The sequence below is a fragment of the Eucyclogobius newberryi genome, unplaced genomic scaffold (genome assembly GCF_026437365.1).
Source record: "Eucyclogobius newberryi isolate DKJ021-1_F unplaced genomic scaffold, fEucNew1.0.hap1 SCAF_16, whole genome shotgun sequence".
In the NCBI taxonomy this organism is placed as follows: Eukaryota; Metazoa; Chordata; class Actinopteri; order Gobiiformes; family Gobiidae; genus Eucyclogobius; species Eucyclogobius newberryi.
In genome coordinates, this window is record NW_027315790.1 from 27398622 (window position 1) to 27424139 (window position 25518).

Here is a 25518-nt window from a genome sequence, read left to right on the forward strand (position 1 = left end):
GAGTGCTGAACATTTCACATGTCCTGATATTTAAAGTACAAAACACACAGTAACGACAGGGATTTGTGGTTAATTTATGTTTTTTTTAATGCTAGGTATAAATGACACAGAGTCTAGACTTTAAAAGACTCGTAATTAAGTGCAGGGCGGGGAAAAGGAGTGGGGGAAATGCACTCAAGCCTTGAATACTGAACGTTACTCACATGCAGAACATATGAATCAATCGAAACACAACTCAGACTAAACTAAAGATGAGGAAGAATCACTGCAACACGGTCGGAAAATCTTTAAAGTTTGCAGAAAGCGCGCTGATATGGGAAAGAATCAATCTAAAAGTGATGTGTCCATCCCGGAGACACATATTTTATTGTATTTCTGTTTCTGTCATTTCTTTGTGATTTTAACACATTTTTCCTGCTGTGAAGCACTTTGAATTGCCTTGTGTATGAAATGTGCTCTACAAATAAACTTGCCTTGCCTTTAAACGTTGATTTTGCATCGTTCGTTGTTGATCATTCTTTTAAAATCAACACAATGATAAAGGGTTTGGTCCGTTTTCAAAGACAAACTTCACCTTCTGTGACGGGAGCAGAACATTGTCCGGTCGGTGCTGAAATAGAACGTGAAGACACATTTCAGGATAACCAAACGCTCGTGACCTTAATTTAGAGTTCTCACAGCTCAAAGCGGAGATTCAGCTGTGGATACATCTGTATATCGTCTCTTATTTACATAACTCTTCCAGCACAGTTTTATTTCTTCACACTAAATTATAGCAATCCTCCCCAGGCACTGATGTGATTGATATCCTTGAAACAATATTTGCAGATCACCAATTTCAGCCGTGACACTGCTTGCTGAAAAGGAGCGGCTCTGACTCGCTGCTTACGCCTCTTGGAGCCACTTGAATCAGAAACGGAGGAAAAATAAACCAAACCGGTTTATGTCACAATTACAGAAAGATGTGGTTCAGTAGAAAACATCAGGAAGACCAGGTCCGGAGCTGCTGAAAACCACAGTGAGTCATTACATGTTGTGTACACTGAACTCAATCTGGATTCAACTATTTTCCACTTCACGCACAGTTGAAATAATTAGAACTGAATTTTCCTTTTTGTTGTGTTATGGTTACGGCAATTACAGGAACATTCTTCAAATAATTAGATCCTTCTTCTAATAGGTAAAGTGCTCTATAAAATCAGCTGAATTGATGGCAAACTACTTATATTAACTACTACAACTATTGCAGCCTAATTTCAGAATAAAATAGAAATGTGTGTCACAGAGACCGCATTTCAAACTCGTCCAGGAAAATTCACATTTGAGACTTTCATTTTTACATTTTATTTCAATAACAGGACATTTTGTTGTTTAAAGAGGACATTCTGTGACCTACATAATTGCACCTACTTAAATTACAATTTTGATTTGATTGTGATACATTGTGAAGCCCTGATTACAACTACTACAACAACAAATACTTCCAGTACTATAAGGTTTACACTGCTCAATGCAAACGCTTCATTGGTGAGGATTTTAACCTCCACTTACAACCTCAATAAGCTGCAACTATCCTATCCTTCTCCCTTTGCAACGTCCTATCATTATTATTTTCTTATTCCATTTGAAAATGTACAAATGCATTATTGTTTATTAACTGTCCTCAAAAAATCTCCTTAAGCCAATTTACTTTAAGAGCCTTGACTGCAAATCCAAACCACAAAACAGGTTTAAGTGTTCCCAGTGGTCCACTTTAATGAGCATGTGGTGTTTTTAAAAAAAGAAAATGAAACTATTATCTTTTACCCTTTGCAATCATGAGACCTTTAACTGCAGTGATTGTGTGCGCATCCTGCTCCCGTTTGGTATTGAGAAACATTGCATCATTTGAACCACAAAACGACCCGTAACTTTCACTCACGAGGACATTCCGTTCATTTAAATGCAGTATAAAAAGTCAAAGTGTTGTCACATTTATTGCTACCATCACCCACGTCATTGGAAACGGTTAAGAATGTAAAATAAGCTTTGTAATGGCTTTCCAACTGCTGCATAGTAAAGCTAATGCCAAAATGTAAGCGCAGCGCTGCTAATAAATGTGTCATTTATCCCATGGCTCTAACAGGATTTAGGTGAACAGTTTTCACATGAGTAACTCCTCACACCTTCTGCAGCTCATTAGATGCTTAATAATGGTTTAATAATAGTTATAGTGTAGAGGACACGACCGAACCGGGAATCGTACCGTGCCTGATGTAAAGATGTCCCATGACAGTGATAATCCCAAATGACCAAGGTATTAGTATTTATGGAGCAATAAGCTGTGTTCACATGACATGACAATATAATATAGTTTAAAATACAGAGGCAGGACAAGGCAGAAATCTAATGTTTGTTAATCTGATTTATGGTCATTTCTTTGGGATCACTGGGCCTATTTACGTGAAAAAAAACTGGTCTTCTCTGTCGGCCTAAATAAACAAAAAGTGAGTGATTTTTGGTGCCATGATTGAAGACTAAAGACGTTATTGTGGTCATGGCAAGTTTGCGCCCTTCACACTTCACCGTTCGAATCCTTATTTAGTCCCAATTTCCATGTGTTCCCACTAACATCATGATAAGTTTGGCTATTCCTTAAAAAAAAAAACTCCCACAGAGTTATGAAATCATCAAAGTACCGTATTTTCCGGACTATAAGTCGCATTTTTTGGGGGAAATTTATTTGATAAAATCCGATATCTTTATACTACTACAACAACTTCAATACGCAATAACTACAGCATAATCATCTTACCAACTCCTATAAAATCATGATCTCAAATGAATAAACATACGGCAAATACGACTGATACCAAGAAAAATGCAGAATGTTTACTACTGAGCAGAAAACACATGGATTACATCTGATTATTGTGTGTTTACATGCACGAAATAAAGCTGATTAATCAAAAACGTCTAGTCACATATATCAGTTCATTAGAGGATTTTAGAGAAACCGTTCAAGTGCAACCAAATCTTTAATCTTAACTCTTTGTCTTTTCCACATTTGCTTGATTATCATTTTTCTTATCTTTTTCCCCCCTTTTTTTGGTCAACAAGACACAATTTACATGCATTATTCCGTCTGTGTTTGGCTGAATTCAAAGCCAACCGTCAAATCCATCCATCCGTCCACTTTAAATCTACATTCTCGACCTAGATTCAACCCAAGAAATTGATTTGCCAAATAATAAAACAAGTCGATCCTCTTGGTTCCACTGCAAAGCTCTAATCCCAGCGACTAAAGCCTGTCAAACCATTGCATCAAGGGGAAAAGCAAAGATATCACATTTGAAAAACAAAAAACAAAACAAAACAGGGAGGTCTTTTAAAAGTCGGATGCACAAGAAAACAGCGAGTATCAAAAAAATCCCATCTAAATGTAAAATGAACTGCCTAATCACAATTTGAATCTATATTTTTGTGGCGTCTTTATGATGCTTAAACGTCTTGACTTTCGCCTCCAAAACCATTTTTTTTTTCTTGAACTCTGAGGAATTCGCGGTAGTCTTTCCACATCGGAGGAGGCCAAGCATCTGCCGCAGTGCGAAGCGTGTTATCATTAACCTCCTGAAAAGAAAACTAGACCTTCAACCCCCGGCAACGCACGAGGACCGAGTGTCAGTCAAGAGAGCGAGAGGTTCGGAAAGAATCTGAAAGGGGAACACAAAAAAAGACGTCCCGGTGCAAAGTTACATAAGAGCGTGGAGATAATGAAAGTGTCTGGAAAGCAATAATCAGCGCATTTGGGTTGTTTTCTTTCGCTCTAAACCACTAAGCGCCCTCTGCACAGACGAGCTGACCGCACTCTGACCGGCCAAAAGGGGAAATGTGACGGCGGTAAACAAAAAAAACCCAAACCGTGAGCAGCTTGAATGACACCGTTACACACCACGAAGACCTCAGAGCTGTCCCGCGGGGAGAGGACGGCACTATCCTGGAATCTGACTAGAATCATCCAAATCGTTATGTACGAGCGCCGTTTTGGGCATTTCCACCACTGTTTTTTGAGTTGCATGCTGTTCAAATGCCAAACCAACAAACCAGCGCTCAATGGTGTCGACAACAAAACGTCTAATATTGAATAAAGTCTTCTCTGTTACTTGGGGAAACAGATTCACTCAGAAAACGTTTTCGCTCCATAATGGACTGTTGTAGACTTTGCCACTTTAGGGAACCGTTCTGATTGGCTTCCCGCAGCTGTCGATCAATGAAAAAGCGCTTCCGTTGTGTTATTCTTCGCCTGAGCTACGCACCATGTCGCTGCGCCGCATTCTTCCACTCTCCAGGGAGTTATTTGGGTGTTTGAAATGAAGCAACAAAAATGTCCTGAAACTCAAAGGCGCGATCGAGAAAAAACAGTGTGATGAACCCCAGTGGCAATGTTGGTTCACTTTAATTAATTATGAGAATATATATACCGTATTTTCCGGAGTATATAAAAAAAATGCATAATAGAGAAGAAAAAAACATATATAAGTCGCACCGGAGTATGAAATGCAGTTGCAAGTATGAAAATAACAAATAATATCACATATAAGTGGCTCCAGAGTATAAGTATATAAGTATAAATATAAGTATAAGTCGCACCTTGGTCAAAACTATGAAAAAAGGTGCCACTTATAGTCCTGATACGGTATATAAACATGTCCACTCACCTTGCTGTCATCATCGTCCATAGAGTTTCAATAGTTTCACACCGAATCAGCACTTAGATAATAAATTAAAATACAAACACCATGTGCAGTGTAGCTTGATTATAATGTACATTATAAGGTGTTTTCTTGCAGCTGATTGGTTGAAGACTGTGTGGTTGGTGGTCACTGGCGCGGCAAAACGAAGCGTCGGCGAGCAAAGCCAGTCGCCCAGAGTCGAGCGTTAACTGAGGCTAATCACCTGTAATTCTGCTTCTCGCTGCCGATCTGGAAGCGGTCGTAGAGGGAGAACGCCTGATGCCCGTCCCAGTCCGTGAGCTCCACTCTCAGGGCGTACTGCCTCTGCGCCGTCAGCTGGTACACCAACTCATTACCCAGCCAGTGCTCTGAAGACACGCTCCCGAAGCCCTGAAGGAGGGCGAGAGAAAACAACACGTCAAGGATATCGTTCATCGACCGCGGAGGATCGTGAGGCAACAGATTCAACGATTGACGTAGACGTTATTGGTCAAATCTGTGGATGTTCTCGCCCCGTTGACTGTTTTATCTTCTATAAAGTTGTATTTGTGGTCGCTGATCGCATCCAAAGCTTACACAGAAATCTTACGCAAAAAACCTCTTTTTCTGGGGGACTTTGATATCTGTTTGTTTCCATGGAGATGTTGCGTCTTTGCCCAGAATGTTCCACACTTACTTCTTACTTACTCTCACTTACAGATGCTTTTATTTGTTAAAACCTTGAAACAAAAGCATCGTGGGTTCAATTCTAGCTGGAGGTCTATATCCTTTCTCCACTTTTCACGCTGAAACTGTCCCGGTTAAATAAAGCTAAAAAACACATGCATTCTGTGAAGGGGCTTGCATCTCCACAGATCTGATCCGTAATTTGGTCTGGTGTCTGGCATTACCTGCATGTCTCCATGGAGAAAGACAATAGTTCGAGGTCAAAGAATATCTATGGACACAAGCAGGTGGCAGACCCTCCTCCATAAAGAAAGTAGTAGTAGTAGAGTAGTAGTAGTAGTAGTAGTAGTAGTAGTAGTAGTAGTAGTAGTAGTAGTAGTAGTAGTAGTAGTAGTAGTAGTAGTTGTTGTAGTAGTAGTAGTAGTAGTAGTAGTAGTAGTAGTAGTAGTAGTAGTACAGAGTGCACCTTTAAAGGTAAACACAGAAATACTCAAAGCAAACAGTCTGATACCAAAACAAGAACAGAACTCATTATAGAAGAAGAATGGCACTGAGGACCTGAGGGGCCCGGGACCCCGCTCTGTTCCTCCCACTCAGCAGGACATGCCTAAGGCCAGAGGAATGCCCCATATTTACTCATTTCTCATCACCATGTGCTCTCCAGACAAACACACATTCTCCTCCTCTCTTCTCTCTCTCTCCTCTCTATCCACACTCTCTCTATCCTCTCTCCTCCTCTCTTCTCTCTCTCCACTCTCTCTCCTCCTCTCTCTCCACACACTCTCTCTTCTCTCCTCCTCTCTCCTCTCTATCCACACTCTCTCCTCCTCTCTCCTCCTCTCTTCTCTCTCTCCACTCTCTCTCCTCCTCTCTCTCCACACACTCTCTCTTCTCTCCTCCTCTCTCCTCTCTATCCACACTCTCTCCTCCTCTCCTCTCTTCTCTTCTCTCTCCTCTCTCCACACACTCTCTCCTCCTCTCTATCCACACTCTCTCCTCTCTCCTCCTCTCTCTATCCACACTCTCTCCTCCTCTCTTCTCTCTCTCCTCTATCCACACACTCCTCCTCTCTCTATCCACACTCTCTCCTCCTCTCTCTATCCACACTCTCCCCTCTCTCTATCCACACTCTCTCATCCTCTCTCTATCCACTCTCTCCTCCTCTCTCTGTCCACACTCTCTCCTCCTCTCTCTATCCACACTCTCTTCTCTCTATCCACACTCTCTATCCACACTCTCCTCTTCGCTCCTCCTCTCTCTCTATCCACACTCTCTTCTCTCTATCCACACTCTCTTCTCTCTATCCACACTCTCTCCTCCTCTCTCTATCCACACTCTCTTCTCTCTATCCACACTCTCTTCTCTCTATCCACACTCTCTCCTCCTCTCTCTATCCACACTCTCTCCTCCTCTCTCTATCCACACTCTCTCCTCCTCTCTCAATCCACACTCTCCTCCTCTCTCTCTATCCACACTCCTCTCCGTCTTTCTTGTTCTCTCTTGCCTGGAATCTTATCTTCTATGACAGTGCTTCCCAACAATGAGTGAAAGCACTTAAGCCACACTTGGAGAGGTTTAAGAATGTAAACTTTAATAGGGTTTGATCAAAGATGTTCTTTGCTCGTACATTTCCCATTCTGGGCAGCGTTGTATAAGATATAACATCATAAAACAAGAAAATACGTCAGTTAGAGTTTGATGTTTTGAAGTTTTAATTCTTACAGTCAGACTTATAGTATTTTTGTGTTATACCCTGAGACGTTTTGGCCGCACCGCCGACACTCACATACTATGTACTCGGAGTGTGAGATAAAGCTTAGGAAGTACTCCAGATATTACAAGTTGTGTTCTATGCTACAACTTCTCTTCAGTCATCACCTTTTCTCTCGCTGTCCTTCTCCCTTATTTCCATCTCTCCTTTTCTTCACTCTCTCTCTCTCTCTACATGCAACTTAATCTTTCTCTGTCTCAAAATGTGTCTCTGGGCTTTTAATGTTTTGTACCTTAAGTCTATTGTTTGTTTACGTGGTTGTCTTTTAATGTTTTATCTTTCTGCACGCGTTTTTCCAATGCGTTGTAACTGCAAACGGCAAATAAACTAAGCCAATTACCATATTTTCAGGACTATAAGATAAAATAATCGTTAACCAAGTTATAGGTCATATCTGTGACGAGGCGACCACGCTCACAATAAGAATATTGTATTTTCCGGACTATAAGTCGCACCGGAGTATGAAATGCAGTTGCAAGTGTGAAAATAACAAATAATATCACATATAAGTCGCTCCAGAGTATAAGTATATAAGTATAAATACAAGCATAAGTCGCACCCCGGCCAAAACTATGAAAAAAGGTGCAATTTATAGTCCGGAAAATACGGTACTGTACACAATCCCTTCTGTCCGTCGCTGTAATCCCGTCGTCCTCCCCGACACTTCCCCTCCTCACCCGTCTCTCTCTCTCCTTTAGGATCCCTCCCTCCTTTAGGCTCTTTCTCTGCCGCTGTCAGAAGTACTTTTGCCTGTGACAGAAGCAGCTCTGATCAGATCTGAGCTCCGGCGGGTGTTTGAAGGAGCGTCCTGTCGAGGAGCTGATGTTTTGGAAAAAGAAGCCGCTTGCGTTATAATGACTTTAACATGTGCGATTCGTTGCTGAGGTTTCAGGTGGTTCCGATTTACACGTGAGGGCGAGGAGAGACCTTTTAAAAGAGAAGTCAGAAACGCAATGCCACAGAACAGATTTGTGTATTTTAATTCTGTCGTTTATGAAATGGGAACGATGGAACTCAGATTAGAGACGCTGCTCCTCCCACAGAACACTCTAAACTGAATATTAAGCTCATTACATCGTCCTACAAATGTATTTACATTTTGATTTTGTCTCTAAACCTTTTGGTACCTTTTTAATTTAGGATTTTTTTAAAGATGCTCCACATTTTCTGGTGGAGGTCTGTTCGTCTCAATAGAGATGTCATTGCTTTGCCTAAATTAATACCTATCTTGCATTTATTCAATTATGGGTGTTTTTGTTGTTGTTTGTTGTTTAGAAGTGACACAGGAAGACGAATTCAATGGATTTAGTGATTTGGGGTAAAACTGATGCTTTGGTAAACTTGTTAGCATGTTCTTTATGCTATAGTTATCTGAATAACTGTTCATATGTTACGTTAACATACCAGACACTTACCACAGTTCTGTCTGTGCATTATGTAGCTGAAGGTGTTAGTGTTAGCATACGTACACCTATTCACCATGTTCTCTAATCTGTTATTATTTTAAATCTTGGTCTTGGATTTTATCAAATACATTTCCCCCAAAAATGCAACTTATACTTCAGTGCGACTTACAATATACATGTTTGTTTTCTTCTCTATTATGCATTTTTTGGCTGGTGCGACTTATAGTCCGGAAAATACGGTACTAATAACACTATAATATCAAAGTAGGCGCAAACAGATCTGACAATATCTACTATCACACTACGTTACAACACATGTAATCAACCTTCTATAATGGAGCTGACGAGATGTGGCTGCCTCCCGCTGCGATCGGGAATTCTACTTTTGGCTCCGAAATCGTTCCGAACCTAAATCCCGTTGACAGTTTCCCTTTGTCCATCTCCGCACGCGAACCTGGTCCTCATCACGGCTCGTCAGTTTGTTGGACCGATGGCGCGTATCGTATTTCAGCCACACTCGTTCTGATGATACAGAGCTATTGTAGACGTAAGGTGTGCGTTACCCCGGGACCGTCGCACTGGGAACGCGCCTCCATCCTTCACTCGATTCGCGCGTGGGAGTAAATTACGAGGTGTGAACGGTCCCTGGCGACGACGAACCGCGCCGCCACGACAACGCGCAAGATTGATTAGAGTCCGCGGACCGTGGACCGTTCAGCGCTATTCTCCGTCGTCCCAGCGCGGGTCGGTTCACACTATTGTTTCGCATCTAATGTTTGAAAACCCGTCCCGTCCGATTAATGTGATCGCTGACCGTTGGAGACGCTCAATGTGCAAATGAGTTGTAAAAACGTGTCGGTGGAAAGGGAGTGATGCGATGTTTGATGGACAAAGCCAATGGCAAAGTTCAAAGATGAAAGTTTGCAAATGGGCCCTCATGAGCCATAATCTACGTAATGACTTGAGAGTGTGATACAGGCTTCTCCTTGTACGCCCTTTTGTGCTGGAGTCAATTACGTAAGCCAGTGTATTGTTATGGTACATGTGTAGTACAAGCGCATACACGTGTTACTTGGATTCACACCCACCTATGGAAATGTTTGCCTTTCCGAGTACAACCAGGTCTAAACCAGGTCTATAAAAGGACTAGTCCAGGTCTAAACTAAGAATAAAGCAAATGACAACTATACAGGGATCAGTAAATTAGCCCAGATTCAAGACTGGAGGACAAAGAACCACGCAAACCACTCTGCAAAACACTCAGCCACAGTGAACTCCACAATATACCAGAATTGTTGTTTGGAGAGTTATAATTTATGGTACGTTAAACAAACAATTTTTGTTTTCTTTTCTACATACTTTATGTTCACATCTATATTTTAAGTATAGCATCTTAAAATACTTGGATCAACATAAAAAAAAAAACATTGTGTCAACCGTGTTTTTGTTGGTCGTATTTTATATTTTAGAGGAACAAGTATTTTTATTTCCATCCATCCATTTTCTACCGCTTGTTCCCTTTCGGGGTCGCGGGTTTTAAACAAAGCTTGAAATCCAATTGTGACACACATTTTAATGTCTGGTTGTTATAATCATTATTTAGTCCTAATTTATTTTCGTTCTGATTTCGACACATTTTGAATACATATTTGACTGATTATTATCACAATTTCCATCATAGTTGAGTTTTTTTCTCTTTCTCTTTGACGAATGGCTCATGAAAGAAGATCAGAAAAGCCAAACAAACGGAGAACTTACAGAGGATCACCTGAGTGCGGCCTGTGAACACAACGCTGACGTCCGGAGCAAACAGAAGAGCGGCAACTGCCAGAAATAATAAATGCAATTTGGCGTTAAATGGCCGACCCCCACAACACAAATATGCACGGGCTTTTCTGTGATTACAAGCAGACGGTATTCAGGGCAACACCTGCAGTAGCACCAGAGACTACGCAAATGTTTGGTGATTCCTGTAATCATTTCCCGTCAGAGAGAGGGAAGAATAACAGTGGCAGAGCAGCGGAGCAGGGAATTATGGGTAATACAGGTCAGATTGAGGAGCGATCTGTGTGACGATGTTCAGACTCTGATCTATAGCTGCAGTTTTCAGCATTTCCACCCGGAGCCAGAGAAACACATCATTCGTCACAATTTGTACAGGTTTAAAGAAGGATTGTAACAGTAAAATGAATAGGTTGAAGTCGAGTTATGTAACATTATAATGAGTCTATGGAGAGCTCGGGATAGAATGACAAAAAAGCAACTATTCTTCATTTGTTTGTATGTTTTTTGGCGTTAAACTGGACATTGGACATTACATTCTGATGCGTGACGATACAATCCCGAGCTCTGAAGGTTAAAATGAGCTGGAGGCAGGTCAGAGTCTTGTAGAAATATGCTTTTAGCTGTTAAAATGCACCTGGTTTACGGTGAATGTCTCTGTAATCCTGCTCCTGTCCACATGAAAAAAACTAAACTGTGTTCAATTGGATCATTTCTTTTTTAAGTCCAAGTCTCACAGTCAAGTTCTCATTGCTTGAGTCCAAGTCCAGGTCACTTAGGACTGGACAGAGTCGAGTCCAAGGCAACTTCCTTAGAGACCTCCTGGTGCTGGTCTAAGTCCAAGTCGTCAAAATAAGGTTCGATTTCAAGTCCAGTACATTTAAAAAGTGCTGTTCTTCTATTTACAGAGAGGTGCAGAATGGACTTTAGAGCTCTAACTAGTCCTTGATCCACGAGTCTAACTAGTCCTTGATCCACGAGTCTAACTAGTCCTTGATCCACGAGTCTAACTAGTCCTTGATCCACGAATCTAACTAGTCCTTGATCCACGAGTCTAACTAGTCCTTGATCCACGAATCTAACTAGTCCTTGATCCACAAGTCTAACTAGTCCTTGATCCACGAGTCTAACTAGTCCTTGATCCACGAATCTAACTAGTCCTTGATCCACAAGTCTAACTAGTCCTTGATCCACAAGTCTAACTAGTCCTTGATCCACGACTCTAACTAGTCCTTGATCCACGAGTCTAACTAGTCCTTGATCCACAAGTCTAACTAGTCCTTGATCCACGAGTCTATGTCATAGTCTCCTCAAGTCCCAAAACATCAGTCATTTCGTTTGTCCCAAAGTCCCGAGTCAGTGAAAATGTCGCTGTAATTTCGCGTTTGTCCAGACGCTGACCGGTCCTGGACTTTACGCTCGGGTTCGGCTCTCACTCCGTGTAAATACAAACTGCAGTGTGAACAACGCAGTACCAGCTTGTACTCCTTCCACGTCCGCTGAAAGTCCACGCTGCCGTCCTCTCTGCGCTGAACCACCGTCCAACCTCCTCCGGCTGTTTCCATGTTGCAGTAGACCTAAAACAGGACATCGCAGAGGGGTCAGTTCTCCGAAACATCATCGCCCCATCTTTTTAAAATAAATATAACCCTACATATATGGACAGCTGTGACAGAAAAACCAAATACACAAAGAGTAAATGTACTAGCTGTCGACATTGCTCTCAAAACGGCGTGATTTGTTTCTCGTATTGCGCAATGCCGTCCCGACTTTCCCTTTTATCGACTATAACAGAGGTCATTGGGATAATTATTTTCTTTTTGGCCCCTCCTACTCTATGTTTTGGGAATGAATCATCAGAAGGAATGCGGCGTGTCCGTGTCCTCCTCAAACTCCATCAGCATCGGCTCCTTTGGCTCCCGTCGGCCATATTGGAACCCCATCAAACACGGACAACGTTATTTTCCCCATTGTTATTCCATGTATTTCATCTGGATCATGTTTTACTCCGCTATTTTATTTGTTGATGGGCTGCAAAATGATTTGTGAAGGTCGATTGTGGCCATGAAACGATCAGAATGAGGCTGTTGAAGGTTTATGAACACACTCGGATTATTTATGACATCGTGCGGTGGGTAAAACATGTTTAAAAAATAGTCTGGAACCTTTAACAGTAAGATGATTCTACGACCGAATAATTTACTTTATTGTGCTGTGCTAAAATATTGAAATGTTGTTACATCGTGACACAAACTTTGGCGATTTTTAGAGCATTTTTTGGATATACTTTGCATCATTGTTTTGTGACAGTGCTACTATTAAGGGAACCTGTTTATGCAACACATTTCACTGTTTTGATGATAAAAAAATTGGTGTATTTTGCATGGTGTTTGTGCAGGTAGAGGTTAAACAAAGAAATACTGCTGTTAAAACGTATCTGACTATTACCGTATTTTCCTGACAATAAGTCGCACCTTTTTTCATAGTTTTGACCAGGGTGCGGCTTATATTTATATTTATACTTATATACTTATACTCCTGAGCAACTTATATGTGATATCATCTGTTATTTTCACACTTGCAACAGCATTTCATACTCCAGTGCGACTTATATATGTTTTTTTCTTCTCTGTTATGCATTTTTTGGCTGGTGCGACTTATACTCCTGAAAATACGGTAAACAATTGTGATATATGTAGCAGAATAGCATGAGCCCTGCAGTGTAGAAGTTATATTATTGCATCAAGAGCCATTTATCAAATCACGAGGGACCCTGCTGTTTTCATTGGTTTATATTTACACACATTGTACTCAAGAAAGAATACTGTCATTTCTACATAATATTACTCAAAAAGAAGCGCTCAAGATGTAAGAAATGTTCAAATCGTGTATTGCTGTCAAGGTTTTTGTACAATTTCACTCATATTACTCAATTAGGAGTAAAAATGCAGTGTCTAAAAGTGTTAATCTGAAAAGCTTTGTCGAGTATTTGTAACAGAGTACTTCCTACTTCTAGCGATACGTAGAACTACACTGGTGGCTGTGTTCAGACCGGTGGTTTTTGCGGAGGAGCGGCGCCTCTCACCTCAGACGCCCGAGCAGCTGCTGCGTGAAGCCGGCCTGGATGTGATTAAAGCGGTGCTCTCGACTCGATCACCGTCTCGCTTTATTGTTGAAGAGCAAAGGCGTCCAGCTGCTCCCGAGCTAAAGTAAGCAGCGGTGTTTTGACACGCGAGAGTGAGCCGACGGAAAAGTGGCGTGGAATTAAGACTTTCACAACCGCGCTGTGTTTTGAAGTTAGAAATATCCAAAACAACAGAGACTTTGTAAAGACTGTGAAGCTGTTACTGTCGTTATTGTGTTTTATCATCTGCTGCTCTTCATACTGTCAGATCTACAGCATATTACACATTATATCACACATTATTGCTCTACATTTGCTTGTGCTGCTGCTTCTTTGTATCTTACGTTAATTTGTTAAGTTTAAGTCGAGATGCTACAGGCAAAATCATTTATTTCCTTTTCAGTTTGCGCTCTCAAGATCTTTCACTTGGAAACAACAACATTGTCCTTTCTGAAGCTAAAGATGCTTCGTTATTTAATTTAATCAATTCAAATTCATAGATTTATACGGGACATTGTAGCTTCTCACATAGACACAAAGAGCTTTAGTGGCTCCTACACACACCAAACTTTCCAAACCTGTTCTTTTGACGGATCAGACTGAAGGATTTGTTGATGTCTAATTTCAAACTCACATTTACAGTAGTTTACTCAAAAAACTGAAGAAGATACAAAATCCCTGCTGTACATTTTGCTGTACGTTTTTCTGATTTGGATGTCCCAAATTTGTGACTTCAAACTTATTTCTTTAAATATCCTATTCACCTGCAATGTCTCACCTTAAACTCATCAGACAAGATCTCATGAGAACAGGTTCAGGAAACTTTATTTACCCATAGGTAGAATTGGTTTGCAGTTTGTGTTGTTAGTTCCATCTGTAGTTATGAAAGGCATTTTTACAATAACTGCTAAAATAAATCATAAATTGTGAGGCCAAAATTGAACCGCACGATTGATGTATGACAAATTATGTGTAAATCACATCTCGTCTTTTAAAATGAGTCCACAGTGTGCTGCCTGCATCTGCATTATTGTGTTTTTATCATCCACAACCAGGAAGTATCGCTGGTTCGCTGTTAGCTGTTAGCATGCTAGCTCCACCGCTCTGGCCTCTGAACGCTGTGAAGAATGCTTACAAACTCACACGGTAAATACTGTTATTACGACTCTAGGAAAGCATTAGAAAAGTGAAGATTAAAAAAGTTTGGACCAATGCAAACGGTTTAAAATAAATGTGTTGTATTTTTCACGTTCTTAAGCCAGAATCTTTAAATCATTCAAAGCCGCGAAGGTCAGTTTCTCTGCCAGACCAATTAGAATGCCAGGATTTATCATGTCAGCGAATTATAACCAAAAGTGTACGCCAAAAGCTTTAGCAGGGCAGAACATTTATAATAGAAGGGAGTAGTTACAGTCGCTCACCTTCTTGTTTTCCTGAGCCGTGGGTTGGATGGTGTAAACCCCATTTTTTCTGATTCCGTTTCGATACAGATCTGCACAGTCTCGAAACTTCTTCTCCTCTTCAACCGTCTTCGTAGTGTTTGGAACGACTGAGGAAAAACAGATAAAGACACATGAGAATGTATAAAATGACACATAACAGGGAAAGTAAATGTATCTAAGTGGATGTAAAACACCTCAGACATTTTATTGTTCCAGAATAACATTGAGCAGTCCATAACACGAGGTTTACTGTATCGGGGTGCGACTTATATGTGATATTATTTACACATTATATAATTTTGTTCAATACCACACTGGAAACCGCATTTCACATGTTGATTATTTTCACACTGACAACCTCAAGAGGGCGCTCTAGGCTCTAAGTGACGCAGAAGAAGAATCTGCACTTCCTCTTCCTCTGGAGTTTGTGGAGTTGTTTAGAAGTGACACAGAGGAAGAAGAATTCAGTGGATTTAGTGATTTGGGGTAAAACTGATGCTTTGGTAAACTTGTTAGCATGTTCTTTATGCTATAGTTATCTGAATAACTGTTCATATGTCACGTTAACATACCAGACACTTACCACAGTTCTGTCTGTGCCTCATGTAGCTGAAGGTGTTAGCGTTAGCATACGTACACCTATTCACCATGTTCTCTAATCTGTTATTATTTTAAATTGCATTTCAAGATGAAATGTCTGTTCTTGGTCTTGGAATTTGTCAAACAAATTTCCCCCCAAAATGCGACTTATATGTTTTTTTTGTTTTTTTTTTAATCCAAACCGGGTCCAGAAGAGATGGTGAACCTTAAAAGGATAAATTCAGAAAATAAGGTGGACAAACAGAATTTTGTTGTAAGTAAAAATAGCTTGAATTAAAATGTATAACTTGGTTTAAATGTATTTTTATTAGATTTTAATACATTTTGACTAGTGCCAGTATTTAGAAGTATTTTTTATATCGTATTCCATGTGCAATAAGATTAAATTAAATAAAACCTGTTCCATTGGCATTTTTACCTTAACAAGACAAAATGTAGTAAGTTGCTCTAAAGTTGGATCGTGGGGCTTTGTAGACCTGTTTAAGACCGTTGTTTTCGTCGCATGTATTCTCACTTCTTACATCGAGAAGTGCCACGCTAGAAAAGGATTCAGACGATTCCGATCAGATCCGGTGGCAGAAGCCGGACACGCAGCCAGATCAAATAAAGAGAAGCAGATCTTCTCAAAAGCATCTGCAGATAATTACGACGGCCCTATTTTGAAAACTAGCAGGGGCCGAGGACAAAACACTACAAAAGCGCTGGATGTGGGGGTCCTGTTGTAACAAGTGCTTCATATTCACTGCTTTTTTCGCTTTTGTTATTGACAGAAACTCCTTCCGATTCCCTCTTTTCCTTCATTTGACCCTGAACGTTGCTTCCTGCGTGTGGGTTTTTATCTCTCCGCACACCATTTGCTTTCACTGTGGAGCACGCTGGACTTCAGAGGCTCCGGCGGAAGTCCTTGGGATTATTTGGATGTATTCGCCGACCATTTTGACAAAGTATAACGTGTGGGTGACAAGGAGCTCCAGCCGGGACAGGTTGACGGAGAGGGCCCTCGCGCTCCAAAGTCTAACACAACAAAGGCTAAAGCTGTCGGGAGGTGATTTTCTCCAAGTTTTCTGACAGCGGGAGGCATTCTGGGGGTCAAAGAGATCGAAACAGGGAGGGGAGAGTCTGCAAAGAGCCCAGCTGTTCAAGCGAGAAAGAGAGAAGAACTGAGCACATTTAGCCCATAACTTGTATTCATTCATAAATTGAGCACTTTGGAACATCATTTACATTTGGAAGGCAATAAGCTATTCGAATCTTTAGTTTTGTCCCCCTCAACTATTGTGATATCAAATGGTTCAGTGTACAAACAGCAAAACCTTATCGATGAAAGAGCAAACTTATCTAAGGGTGAATTCACATTTGTCGTTATTTGGTCCTAAATTGAGCCCATTTTAGTCCTGACGTGGACTTGGTTTGGTCCTGTTCTAGTCCTTGTTTAGCTCTGATTCGGGTTTAGTCCCAATTGAGGTTGTGATTTTTTAAATTTGATAATTGTTCCATGGAATTTACTTGTTGCTTTTTATTAATTTCTCAATTTTACATGGACAATATGGCAAACAACGACTGATCCCAGTGCAGCACCCATGGCACATTTCTCCATGGTCAGTCCGGGAATTGAACCCAACACTTTCTTGTCGGAGGAACAGTGCTGTGCAACATACGCAAAACAAATTGTGATAGTGCCCGATGCAAGAATGTAGATCGCAACAAACTAAACATCAAAGTCCTCCATTTGACATAAATTTAATAATTATCAGAGGTAAACAATATCGGAAAAGGCTGATTTTACTCATATTCAAGTGTCCTTACTCAGTGTCCTTGATTTCGTCCCTGTAAAGTTTTATTTTGACAAAGTTTGAAGTAATACATTAAGAAATTGACCTATTTTTTTACATAAACATGAATTCCTTGTGCTTAAAAGTATCCAAATATGACAATACTTATCAATATTGCAGTAATTAACAGCCATATCATACAGTACATTGCAGTCATTTCTAATAATATTTTGTAGCCATAATCATTTTCTGCACATTTTACAACATCGAACAGGCTTTTTCATCAAGTAAACTCTCAGAAATCTGCTTTTGACCAACCCAAGTCCACAACTTGTCAGGAGCAGTGGCCCCTTCTCCAGAACGTTCCATTAAAATGAAACCAAAACGAGTAGTGACCGTTTCCATATCGCGGCTCAACGCTGCGACCATGAATTTATTCCGTGTACAATTATTTCACAATCGTCTCTCTCGCTGCGGAAGTGTAGGATCGGCTCCTCTCGAACAGCGTGCCGTCCAGCTCTCCAAATATTATTTATGTCCCAATATTTATTTACAGAAACATATTTAGCGGTTCAGTGGGGACTCGCGGGCCGTGGGGGGGTTCATGTGAACAGATCAGCAGGTCTTTGGCCGCTCGCATAAATCTGGAGCCTTTTGCCAAATGAGCCACAATATTACGGACAAATCAGAGTGATGAATGGACCGTAATGGACTGTTGTGGACATCAGTGCTCCCATGTGTGCGCAATTAGTCTCCCAAGTACCACTCGGACTTAAAGGGAATGCGCACCGTATTTTACTCCAGTGTATTTGTGCATGTGCGAAGTATGCAACATGTTATGAACTCGTAGCAGAGAACTCTCAGAGGCCAGTGCAGAATGTATTTAGGGCCGAAGCCATTTGCTGGTGATCCGTCAACATTGATGACGCGAGTTCCTTTAAACTCCACATCTTTGGACCAAATGGGAACAGAGAGCAGCATTAAGACTGAACCGGATCAACTCTGAGCCACAATGACAGCCGCTTGATTCCTCCCAGAGAAAATGTAAAGTAAAACATACATTTTCACAGCCTATTCAATATAAAAAACGTAAAGCGTAAATATGAGGTATGTAATACAAATGTGCACGATGTAAACCTTCAGCTGAATAATAATAGTAATAATCCATGTATTTATTTATTTACAAAATTTTATTTTGAATATTTATTTATTTATCTTTATTTATTTATGTATTTATTTATTTTTATTCATTTTTATTTATGTTTTTATTTTGTATCTATTATTTATCATTATTTATTGTATTGATTGTTGATTTTACTTTATTTATTTTATTAATTGTTGATTTTATTTTATTAAATTGTATTTTATTTATTTTATTTATTTTATTTATTTTATTTATTTTATTTATTTTATTTATTTTATTTATTTTATTTATTTTATTTATTTTATTAGGTATTTAAATCTGAATATCCACACACATTTATTTTCAAGTGGATTTGAGCAGTGACAGTCCACCTGTTTGTCTCCATGGAGATGTGACAGCTTTGCCAGAAACGTACCACACTATGGCTTTAAACTTAGCACAACAGAGACGACGCCTCCAGGCAAAATTACAGGTCAGATCTTTGGAGAGGCGAGGGCGCTCACAGTGACTCAACTTACATTTAATAAAAACACATGCGATTGAATAAATGCTCGATATCAAGCAACAACATCCTGACCACGAATGAGAACATATCCACGGCATCATCACCAGGCAGGGCATCTGGCATAAAATACTGCGTACCATAATACTGCACGGTGAAGGGCAGATTACTCGCTGTGAGGACGTGCTCAGGGTTAAGTCAACGCTCATGAAGTCACATCTTGATGCTTTAAAGATGATAAAAACATCCAAAATGTTCTCATGATTCCAAAACTCACATGATTAAAAAACAGATATTTCCTTCTCTTGATGAAGAAAGTGAAAGGACAACCAGGCCGAGCACACGAGTCCACGCCAGACTTCTGTTGCTAATTACAATTCTCAAACTCATTGGACAAACAACAAACATTTTGAATTCCTCTGAATACATTTCAGACTTGTATTTTCTTATTTTGTCTTCTGTATAACCTGAAAATACAGCAAATCTCTGTTATGTAGTAGCATGTTGTTTTTCAAATACAACATTTTAAAGTTTTAGGATTTTGTCAAATTGAAAACATTTTGAATAATTTACAAAACTGGACACAGAAAAAAAAATATTTTCTGGACTATAAGTCGCACTTTTTTCATAGTTTTGGCCGGGGTGCGACTTATACTTACATTTATACTTATATACTTATACTCTGGAGCGACTTATATGTGATATTAGTTGTTATTTTCACACTTGCAACTGCATTTCATACTCCAGTGCGACTAATATATGTTTTTTCTTCGCTATTATGCATTTTTTGGCTGGTGCGACTTATACTCCAGTGCGACTTATATTCCAGAAAATACGGTAACTGAACTAGCAGCAGCACAAAGTCAACATTTATGCTTTACAACACCATCAAAACCAGTTCAAACCATTCCACTTCTCATTGAGTCTTTACAGTGAGTTTTCTGCGTAAAAACCCGTCGAGGGGCTTGTGGTTAAACGTCGACAAAACGTAAGCGCGTCGTAAAAACCGTGATGGATGTCGGTGAATTTGGGGGGATAATGGTTCTGTGTAAAACTCGATCATATTTAACGGCCGCTGCAGTCTCAAACCTGAGCTCCATTACTCTAATAGCGGTGTGTGGCTCGTTACCTCCTAATGAGCTTTGTGTAATGACCACAGCCTAAACAACTGCGCTGCCGCATCCCCCGCTTCAAAAGACCCCCGCGCGGGCCCCACTTTGCATTGCAGCGGGGGGAACCTTTCATTAGAGCTACACGCGGTACAGAGCAGTAGAGCTAACCAAATCACAACGTTCAGGCTGCGTATTTTGTCTTTTACCCATTGGAATTTGGCACAAGTTTGTCAAAAGTTCCATTCGCATCACAAAATAACATTTTAATACTCGGACAATGATTATTTTGTCTTCTTTTTCACAGATCCACAAACTTAAGTTACTTTTAGAGACTTAACAATAACTTATCTATTTACTCTGTCTAATAGGTCACAAACCCTTGGACTATTAGCATTTAATAATGATTGATTTATGTCCACTAGCATCATCTGTCACCCCAAAGTTATTTAGTGATTTTATAATTAGATGAAGGCAGTGTTGTGTTCATGAGCGGGAGGAAAACCACATTTATGAGGAAAGAAAAGTTGGTTATTTCGGCTTTTGTGTTTTTTTTGTGATTAAAATGTCCTGTTATCTAATGAATCAATTCAGTCATTAATTTGCCTTAAAGGGCAACAGTTAAAAAACAGATTAAACAGTGTTCAAAGGAAATTAGCAAATGGATAATAACGTAACACAGCATTCATTGTCCTTAAACCCTCATTCTCGGCAACTACAAAACCCTTAAGTTGGAGAAAAAAGGTCCCATTTTACACCACAATCAAACAGATAAATACTTCGAACACATTGTCTCGCCGCTTAAATATGCTATAAAGTAGATTACGTTGTGTCAAATGTTCAATGTTTACCCTCTCATACATATATTATAGTCCTATGAATGTTTTTGTTTCCCTTTTTTGATATAACACTTGAAAATCTATTCTGGATTATCTAAAAAGTATAGCGTAAAGTGTCCTGGCGGTAGTTAGCTTTAGCTTTCAAACGGATCCAGTGCTAAACCGCCCGGTGATCAGTAAAGTCTTTCTTCCCCCTAAAGGCAAAGTCAAGGATGATTTGAGTTCAATCCGAGAGGAAATGCAGCGTCTCAGTTTTCAAAACAGTCTGAGCGCCGCGGACGCCACCGGACGCCGCCGAGCGCTAAAGCGGCTCCTGCCTCTCGAAACCGCTAATCTCCACAAACAAACAGACGGACGGAGGTGGCTTCCGTGAGCGCAGGAAAAGCACCACGGCAACACTCCGGACTCAAAGCTCGGACGGGGTCTTTTGTTGAAAAGCGTGAGGCCCGTGAGCGAAGTTTGAGGGCGATACCGTCTACACCTACAGGGAATCCCTCAGGGCCCATCCACGGTTTGACGGATTTCAGCTGCAGAAAAGAGGGATAAAGAGCGGGAGAGACGAGCGGGGGGAGGACGAAATGGTGGGAGGACGACCGGGTGAGGGAGGACGACTGGGGGGGGAGGAGAGGCGGGACATTTGACCCCCGACTCCCGCTGCAGCCGTCAACGCTTCTGTCCCCCGAACAGGAAAGGACCAACCACAGAGCGCGGGGGCGGCTAACGGCTATTAACGTCTCGTATCATTAGCGCGTACGTTTGCGCAATGAAATACGCAGGTGTTTAAACCGTAACGAGAGTCCAACTTTATGGTTCCTGTAACAAAACGGGACAAATGTAATGTCTCTAATAAAACAAGCCGATGATATTCATGGCCGACACGGAAAGTTACGGCAGTACACGCTTTTAAAATGTACAGTATTTACAAATGTTGATGTATTGTGATTTATATTGTGTTGTTTGAATTGTGCTCTACAGATACTTTTACTTGACTAGTGCGGGGCAAAATACTTCTTGTGAGTTTTAATTCCCAGCTCAGACATTTTGCTGTATGTCCTCCGTGCTCTTCTTCTACTATATCACGAAGGTTGGCCAGAATAACTACATTTACTTGTGGTAAAGGCGTGTTTTTCTATGTATATATTCATTTTCCGATACAAAAGAAAGGTATAAAAGGCCAGGTGGAAATGTGTTGCCGTCTTTCTGCTAAATTATACTTGTAATATTTGGATCAGACTGTTTTTCCGAGCACGCTACACGTTCCTTAACTGAATACTTACTTAAGAGGCTTGATTCCTTTGTCATGTAAGATAGCTTTATGTTGCCATTTTGCAGAATATTCGAGATAAAGCAAAAACCTGACACGAGACGAGCAGAAAAGTCACAAAACGCCTTTAAAAACAGCACTTCTGCAATAAAACGACACGTAAATGATCTTTTTTCTTTTCTTTTTGCATCTCTCGTTACAGTAAATCTTCATTAAACTCAAATCATCCTCTTTAATAACCACACAAATACTTGTTCAGCCTTGTACATTTTCCCTTCACTGCTTCATTTTTAGCGCCAACGCTGGGAAACATTTTTCAGACATTTAAGCAGGAAATTCAAAATGCAAATGAAGCGGCTGAAAATTGATCCCACGACACGCCGAGCGTTTTCGAGTGAAATCTCCAGGGTTTCAGGCCGAAGTGGACACTGTGTTTTAACAAGTGCGAAAGAGCTAATGAGCTCAGGCCATTGGACTGGAGCTGCCATCTCACACGGCTGCAGGTCAAACCGCTACAGGCTGAAAGGGAAATCCCAAGTCCCTTATAAACAGAAGGGAGGCTCTCTGAGAACTAGACTCAAGCCAATTATTTCACCGGATTCCCATGCAATATTTGGTCTGTGAAGTCGTAGTGAGCGCACAACATGAAGAAAGCCCCGTGCTGATTTATAGGAGAACGGACGTACTTGGATTTTTGGACCAGAAATTGACAGAACCAATGAAATCGATGATAATAAAGTATTGCTCGAATGTCAATGGTTCAATTTCTGGAATATGTCTGGTACGTCCAGTATCTCTGACGGATTGACTCAGCTACAGTATTTTTTGGAACTGGAAATGCCTTGAAAATGATGTATTCTAAACATTAGCAGGATGTTTTAGTCGTAAGTTGTGTGCCAAAGGAAAGTTTGTGCAGCTAAATTCACTTCACATTTTTAAAACGATCAGAGCATTGCACTTCTAGAGTAAAAATGGTGCAATTATTATTTTGTAAAATGTGGATAAAACCAATATTTGGCACATCAGATGACAAATGAAGTGTTGTGTTTACAATAGCGAACCGGAGCTTGAAAATAAAGCACCCCACGTCCACATTTCCTGGGATGAAGTCAGTAAAACATGTGTTCACAAAATGGCTATTTGCAGTATTGGATCAGTATCGGAAGAGATGGAATCAATACTCGATCCATTACATTTTGCAGTACCAACCCATACTGGTGTCGGCGCATATTTACATTGTTTTTAGGACGTTTTATCCCACATTTGCATGATCCAGATGTATATGTTTTAAGTCTGAGGATAACTGTGCTGGGACAGAAGTAACATCAGGTAGTTCATCTTCAATAGAAGTTCAAATATGACACAATTGGAAACACATTTAGTTTCTTCGGTGATCTCACGTTGGCCTTTTTCTCCCTGTGTCTCTCAGTGTGGGGCAGGTTTACTCTGTCAGCGGCATCATCATCATCGTGAAGGATTGGTAAATAAACCCGTATCCCAGCAACGTGAGAAAATACTTGTAAAAACAGAGTTAATGCTGTCGGGAAGTGAATCAACGTTTCAGACGAGGTTTTGACAAATCAGCAGAAATATTGAACATGTAGAATCGTTTTGGTCTTTTTGTCTTGCTTCATATATTTAATGTCAGTCAATCAAAATATGTTAATCCCTTGTTTGCTCAGAGGAATCGGCCAATTTGTTCAATTAAATTCGGACATTCTTTGTTTATACTTGCCCAAATAGGGTTTGAGAGATGTATTTTTAGCCATGAGAATCAAATGCCTTATCGGAATCGCTAAACAAATGACTGCCTGCTGAAAGTTCCCATCTCAGCCAACTTTGAATTTTCATGGACCTCCTGCTTAGACAAGTCTGTTTCCCTTGAACTCAACACAATAAACCAGCAGTGTTTCTTGTGTCTGGCCTTGAGCTTGGTAGAAACTGGGCTTTCGTGTTTGTATTTGGCAACAATAGCAACACAAACATCAGCAGTTGCATCTTTTAAGACACTCAATCCGTTCTCTGCAATAGACCTTTCCTTCAATCGAGGTGAGGTAAGATGAGAGGAGCTGGAGGCCCCTGGAGGACTCTGATGATCAGTTTTCACATGTGCAGGCTTATCTTATTGTGATTTTGTACTTAGCAATGCAAGTCTTAACTTTGGTCCAGAACCAAATCTTCAAGTGGCTTTGTTGGCGTTTTATTTACATGTTCATTAATGGCAGAAATGCTAATGCTAACGACCCTATTGTGCTGGATTGATTTATTATAATTTTCACTTCATGCCAACTCGTGCTACACAAAGTAAAGACCCAAAGCTTCAGTTCCACAATCGGACCCAGGTTCTTCTTAAGATGAGGCGACTCTCTCTGAGTTGCTAGGATACAGCTGTATATGTAGTCCACCTATATACTACAAATCGTAATAATCCAAACATGCCCAATGTTCATTATAGAAGACAAATAGTGCTTTTTTCAGGTCCAAAGTGAGTTGAACTATAACAGATAATTTTGTATTTTGTTCATTGCAAAAAACGCGATTGAATCTAAAACGACTTTAAGAGGCTGGACCCAACTATTAGTTTTGCCCTTTGTGTCAAAATGAGAATGTTGTTTGCTTGTGCTATACCAGGAAGTGCACTGTTATCATGCTAGTAGCTGCTTTCGCGTAACGACAAAACTCAACTCTGGTTTCCGAAAGTGAATGTGCTTGTGAACTCCATGTCCAGGACCGGCTTCATGGCGAGCGTCTTCGTCTTCACTGGACTTACCGCCGTCCTTGGAGCAAAGGTTGATGAGGTTGTGCACCGTGTCCATCATCTCCTGCTGCTGCCTCTGGAGGGCGCTGCTGTTCCCGGTGGCTTTGCTCAGCTGCGTCTCCAGCTCTTGGATGACCCCGCTCTGTCTCCCGACCAGGGTCTGCAAACTGCCCTTCTCCTGCTTCAGCGTGTCCAGCTCCTCCCTGTGCCTGTCCTCCATCTCGAACATCTTCTGTTCCAACAGGCTGGAAATCACACACAAGACGAAAAGGTCAAGGAAAGTTTGTTATGGAAGATGGGAAATCCCTGAATTATGACTTGAGTCGCAGCAAATCCTTTGGCACAAGTTTGTCTAAGTATTTAATAAAGTTTTGATATCAGTGATTTACACATGATATAACCTGGATATGTTCACGGCCAATACATCGTTTTCAGTAACATTCCTCAGAGTGTCCGTGCCGTGATTGATTTTGCGCACAGCTCCAATCAAAAATGACTAAGTATGTTCCATTTGTTTGACTTGACCGGGATTTCCTTTTGCGCAACATGGGACATCCCAATACAAACTGTGCAAAACTATGAAATATGAGGCACCAGAAATAGCAAGTCTCCTGCTGTTCAATCCAT

General features: G+C 40.6%; 1 protein-coding gene across 1 annotated transcript in view; it reads right to left on the reverse strand.

Moving 5' to 3' along the window:
• Positions 1–25518, reverse strand: part of angpt1 (angiopoietin 1) — an 83246-nt gene that overhangs the window by 13499 nt on the left and 44229 nt on the right. The window contains exons 4-7 of the mRNA XM_072448182.1: positions 24904–25136; positions 14883–15010; positions 11813–11914; positions 4936–5102 (exon numbers count right to left, since the gene is read on the reverse strand). Of these exons, the coding sequence (XP_072304283.1) occupies positions 4936–5102; positions 11813–11914; positions 14883–15010; positions 24904–25136 (630 nt within the window). The remainder of the gene's footprint in view (positions 1–4935; positions 5103–11812; positions 11915–14882; positions 15011–24903; positions 25137–25518) is intronic.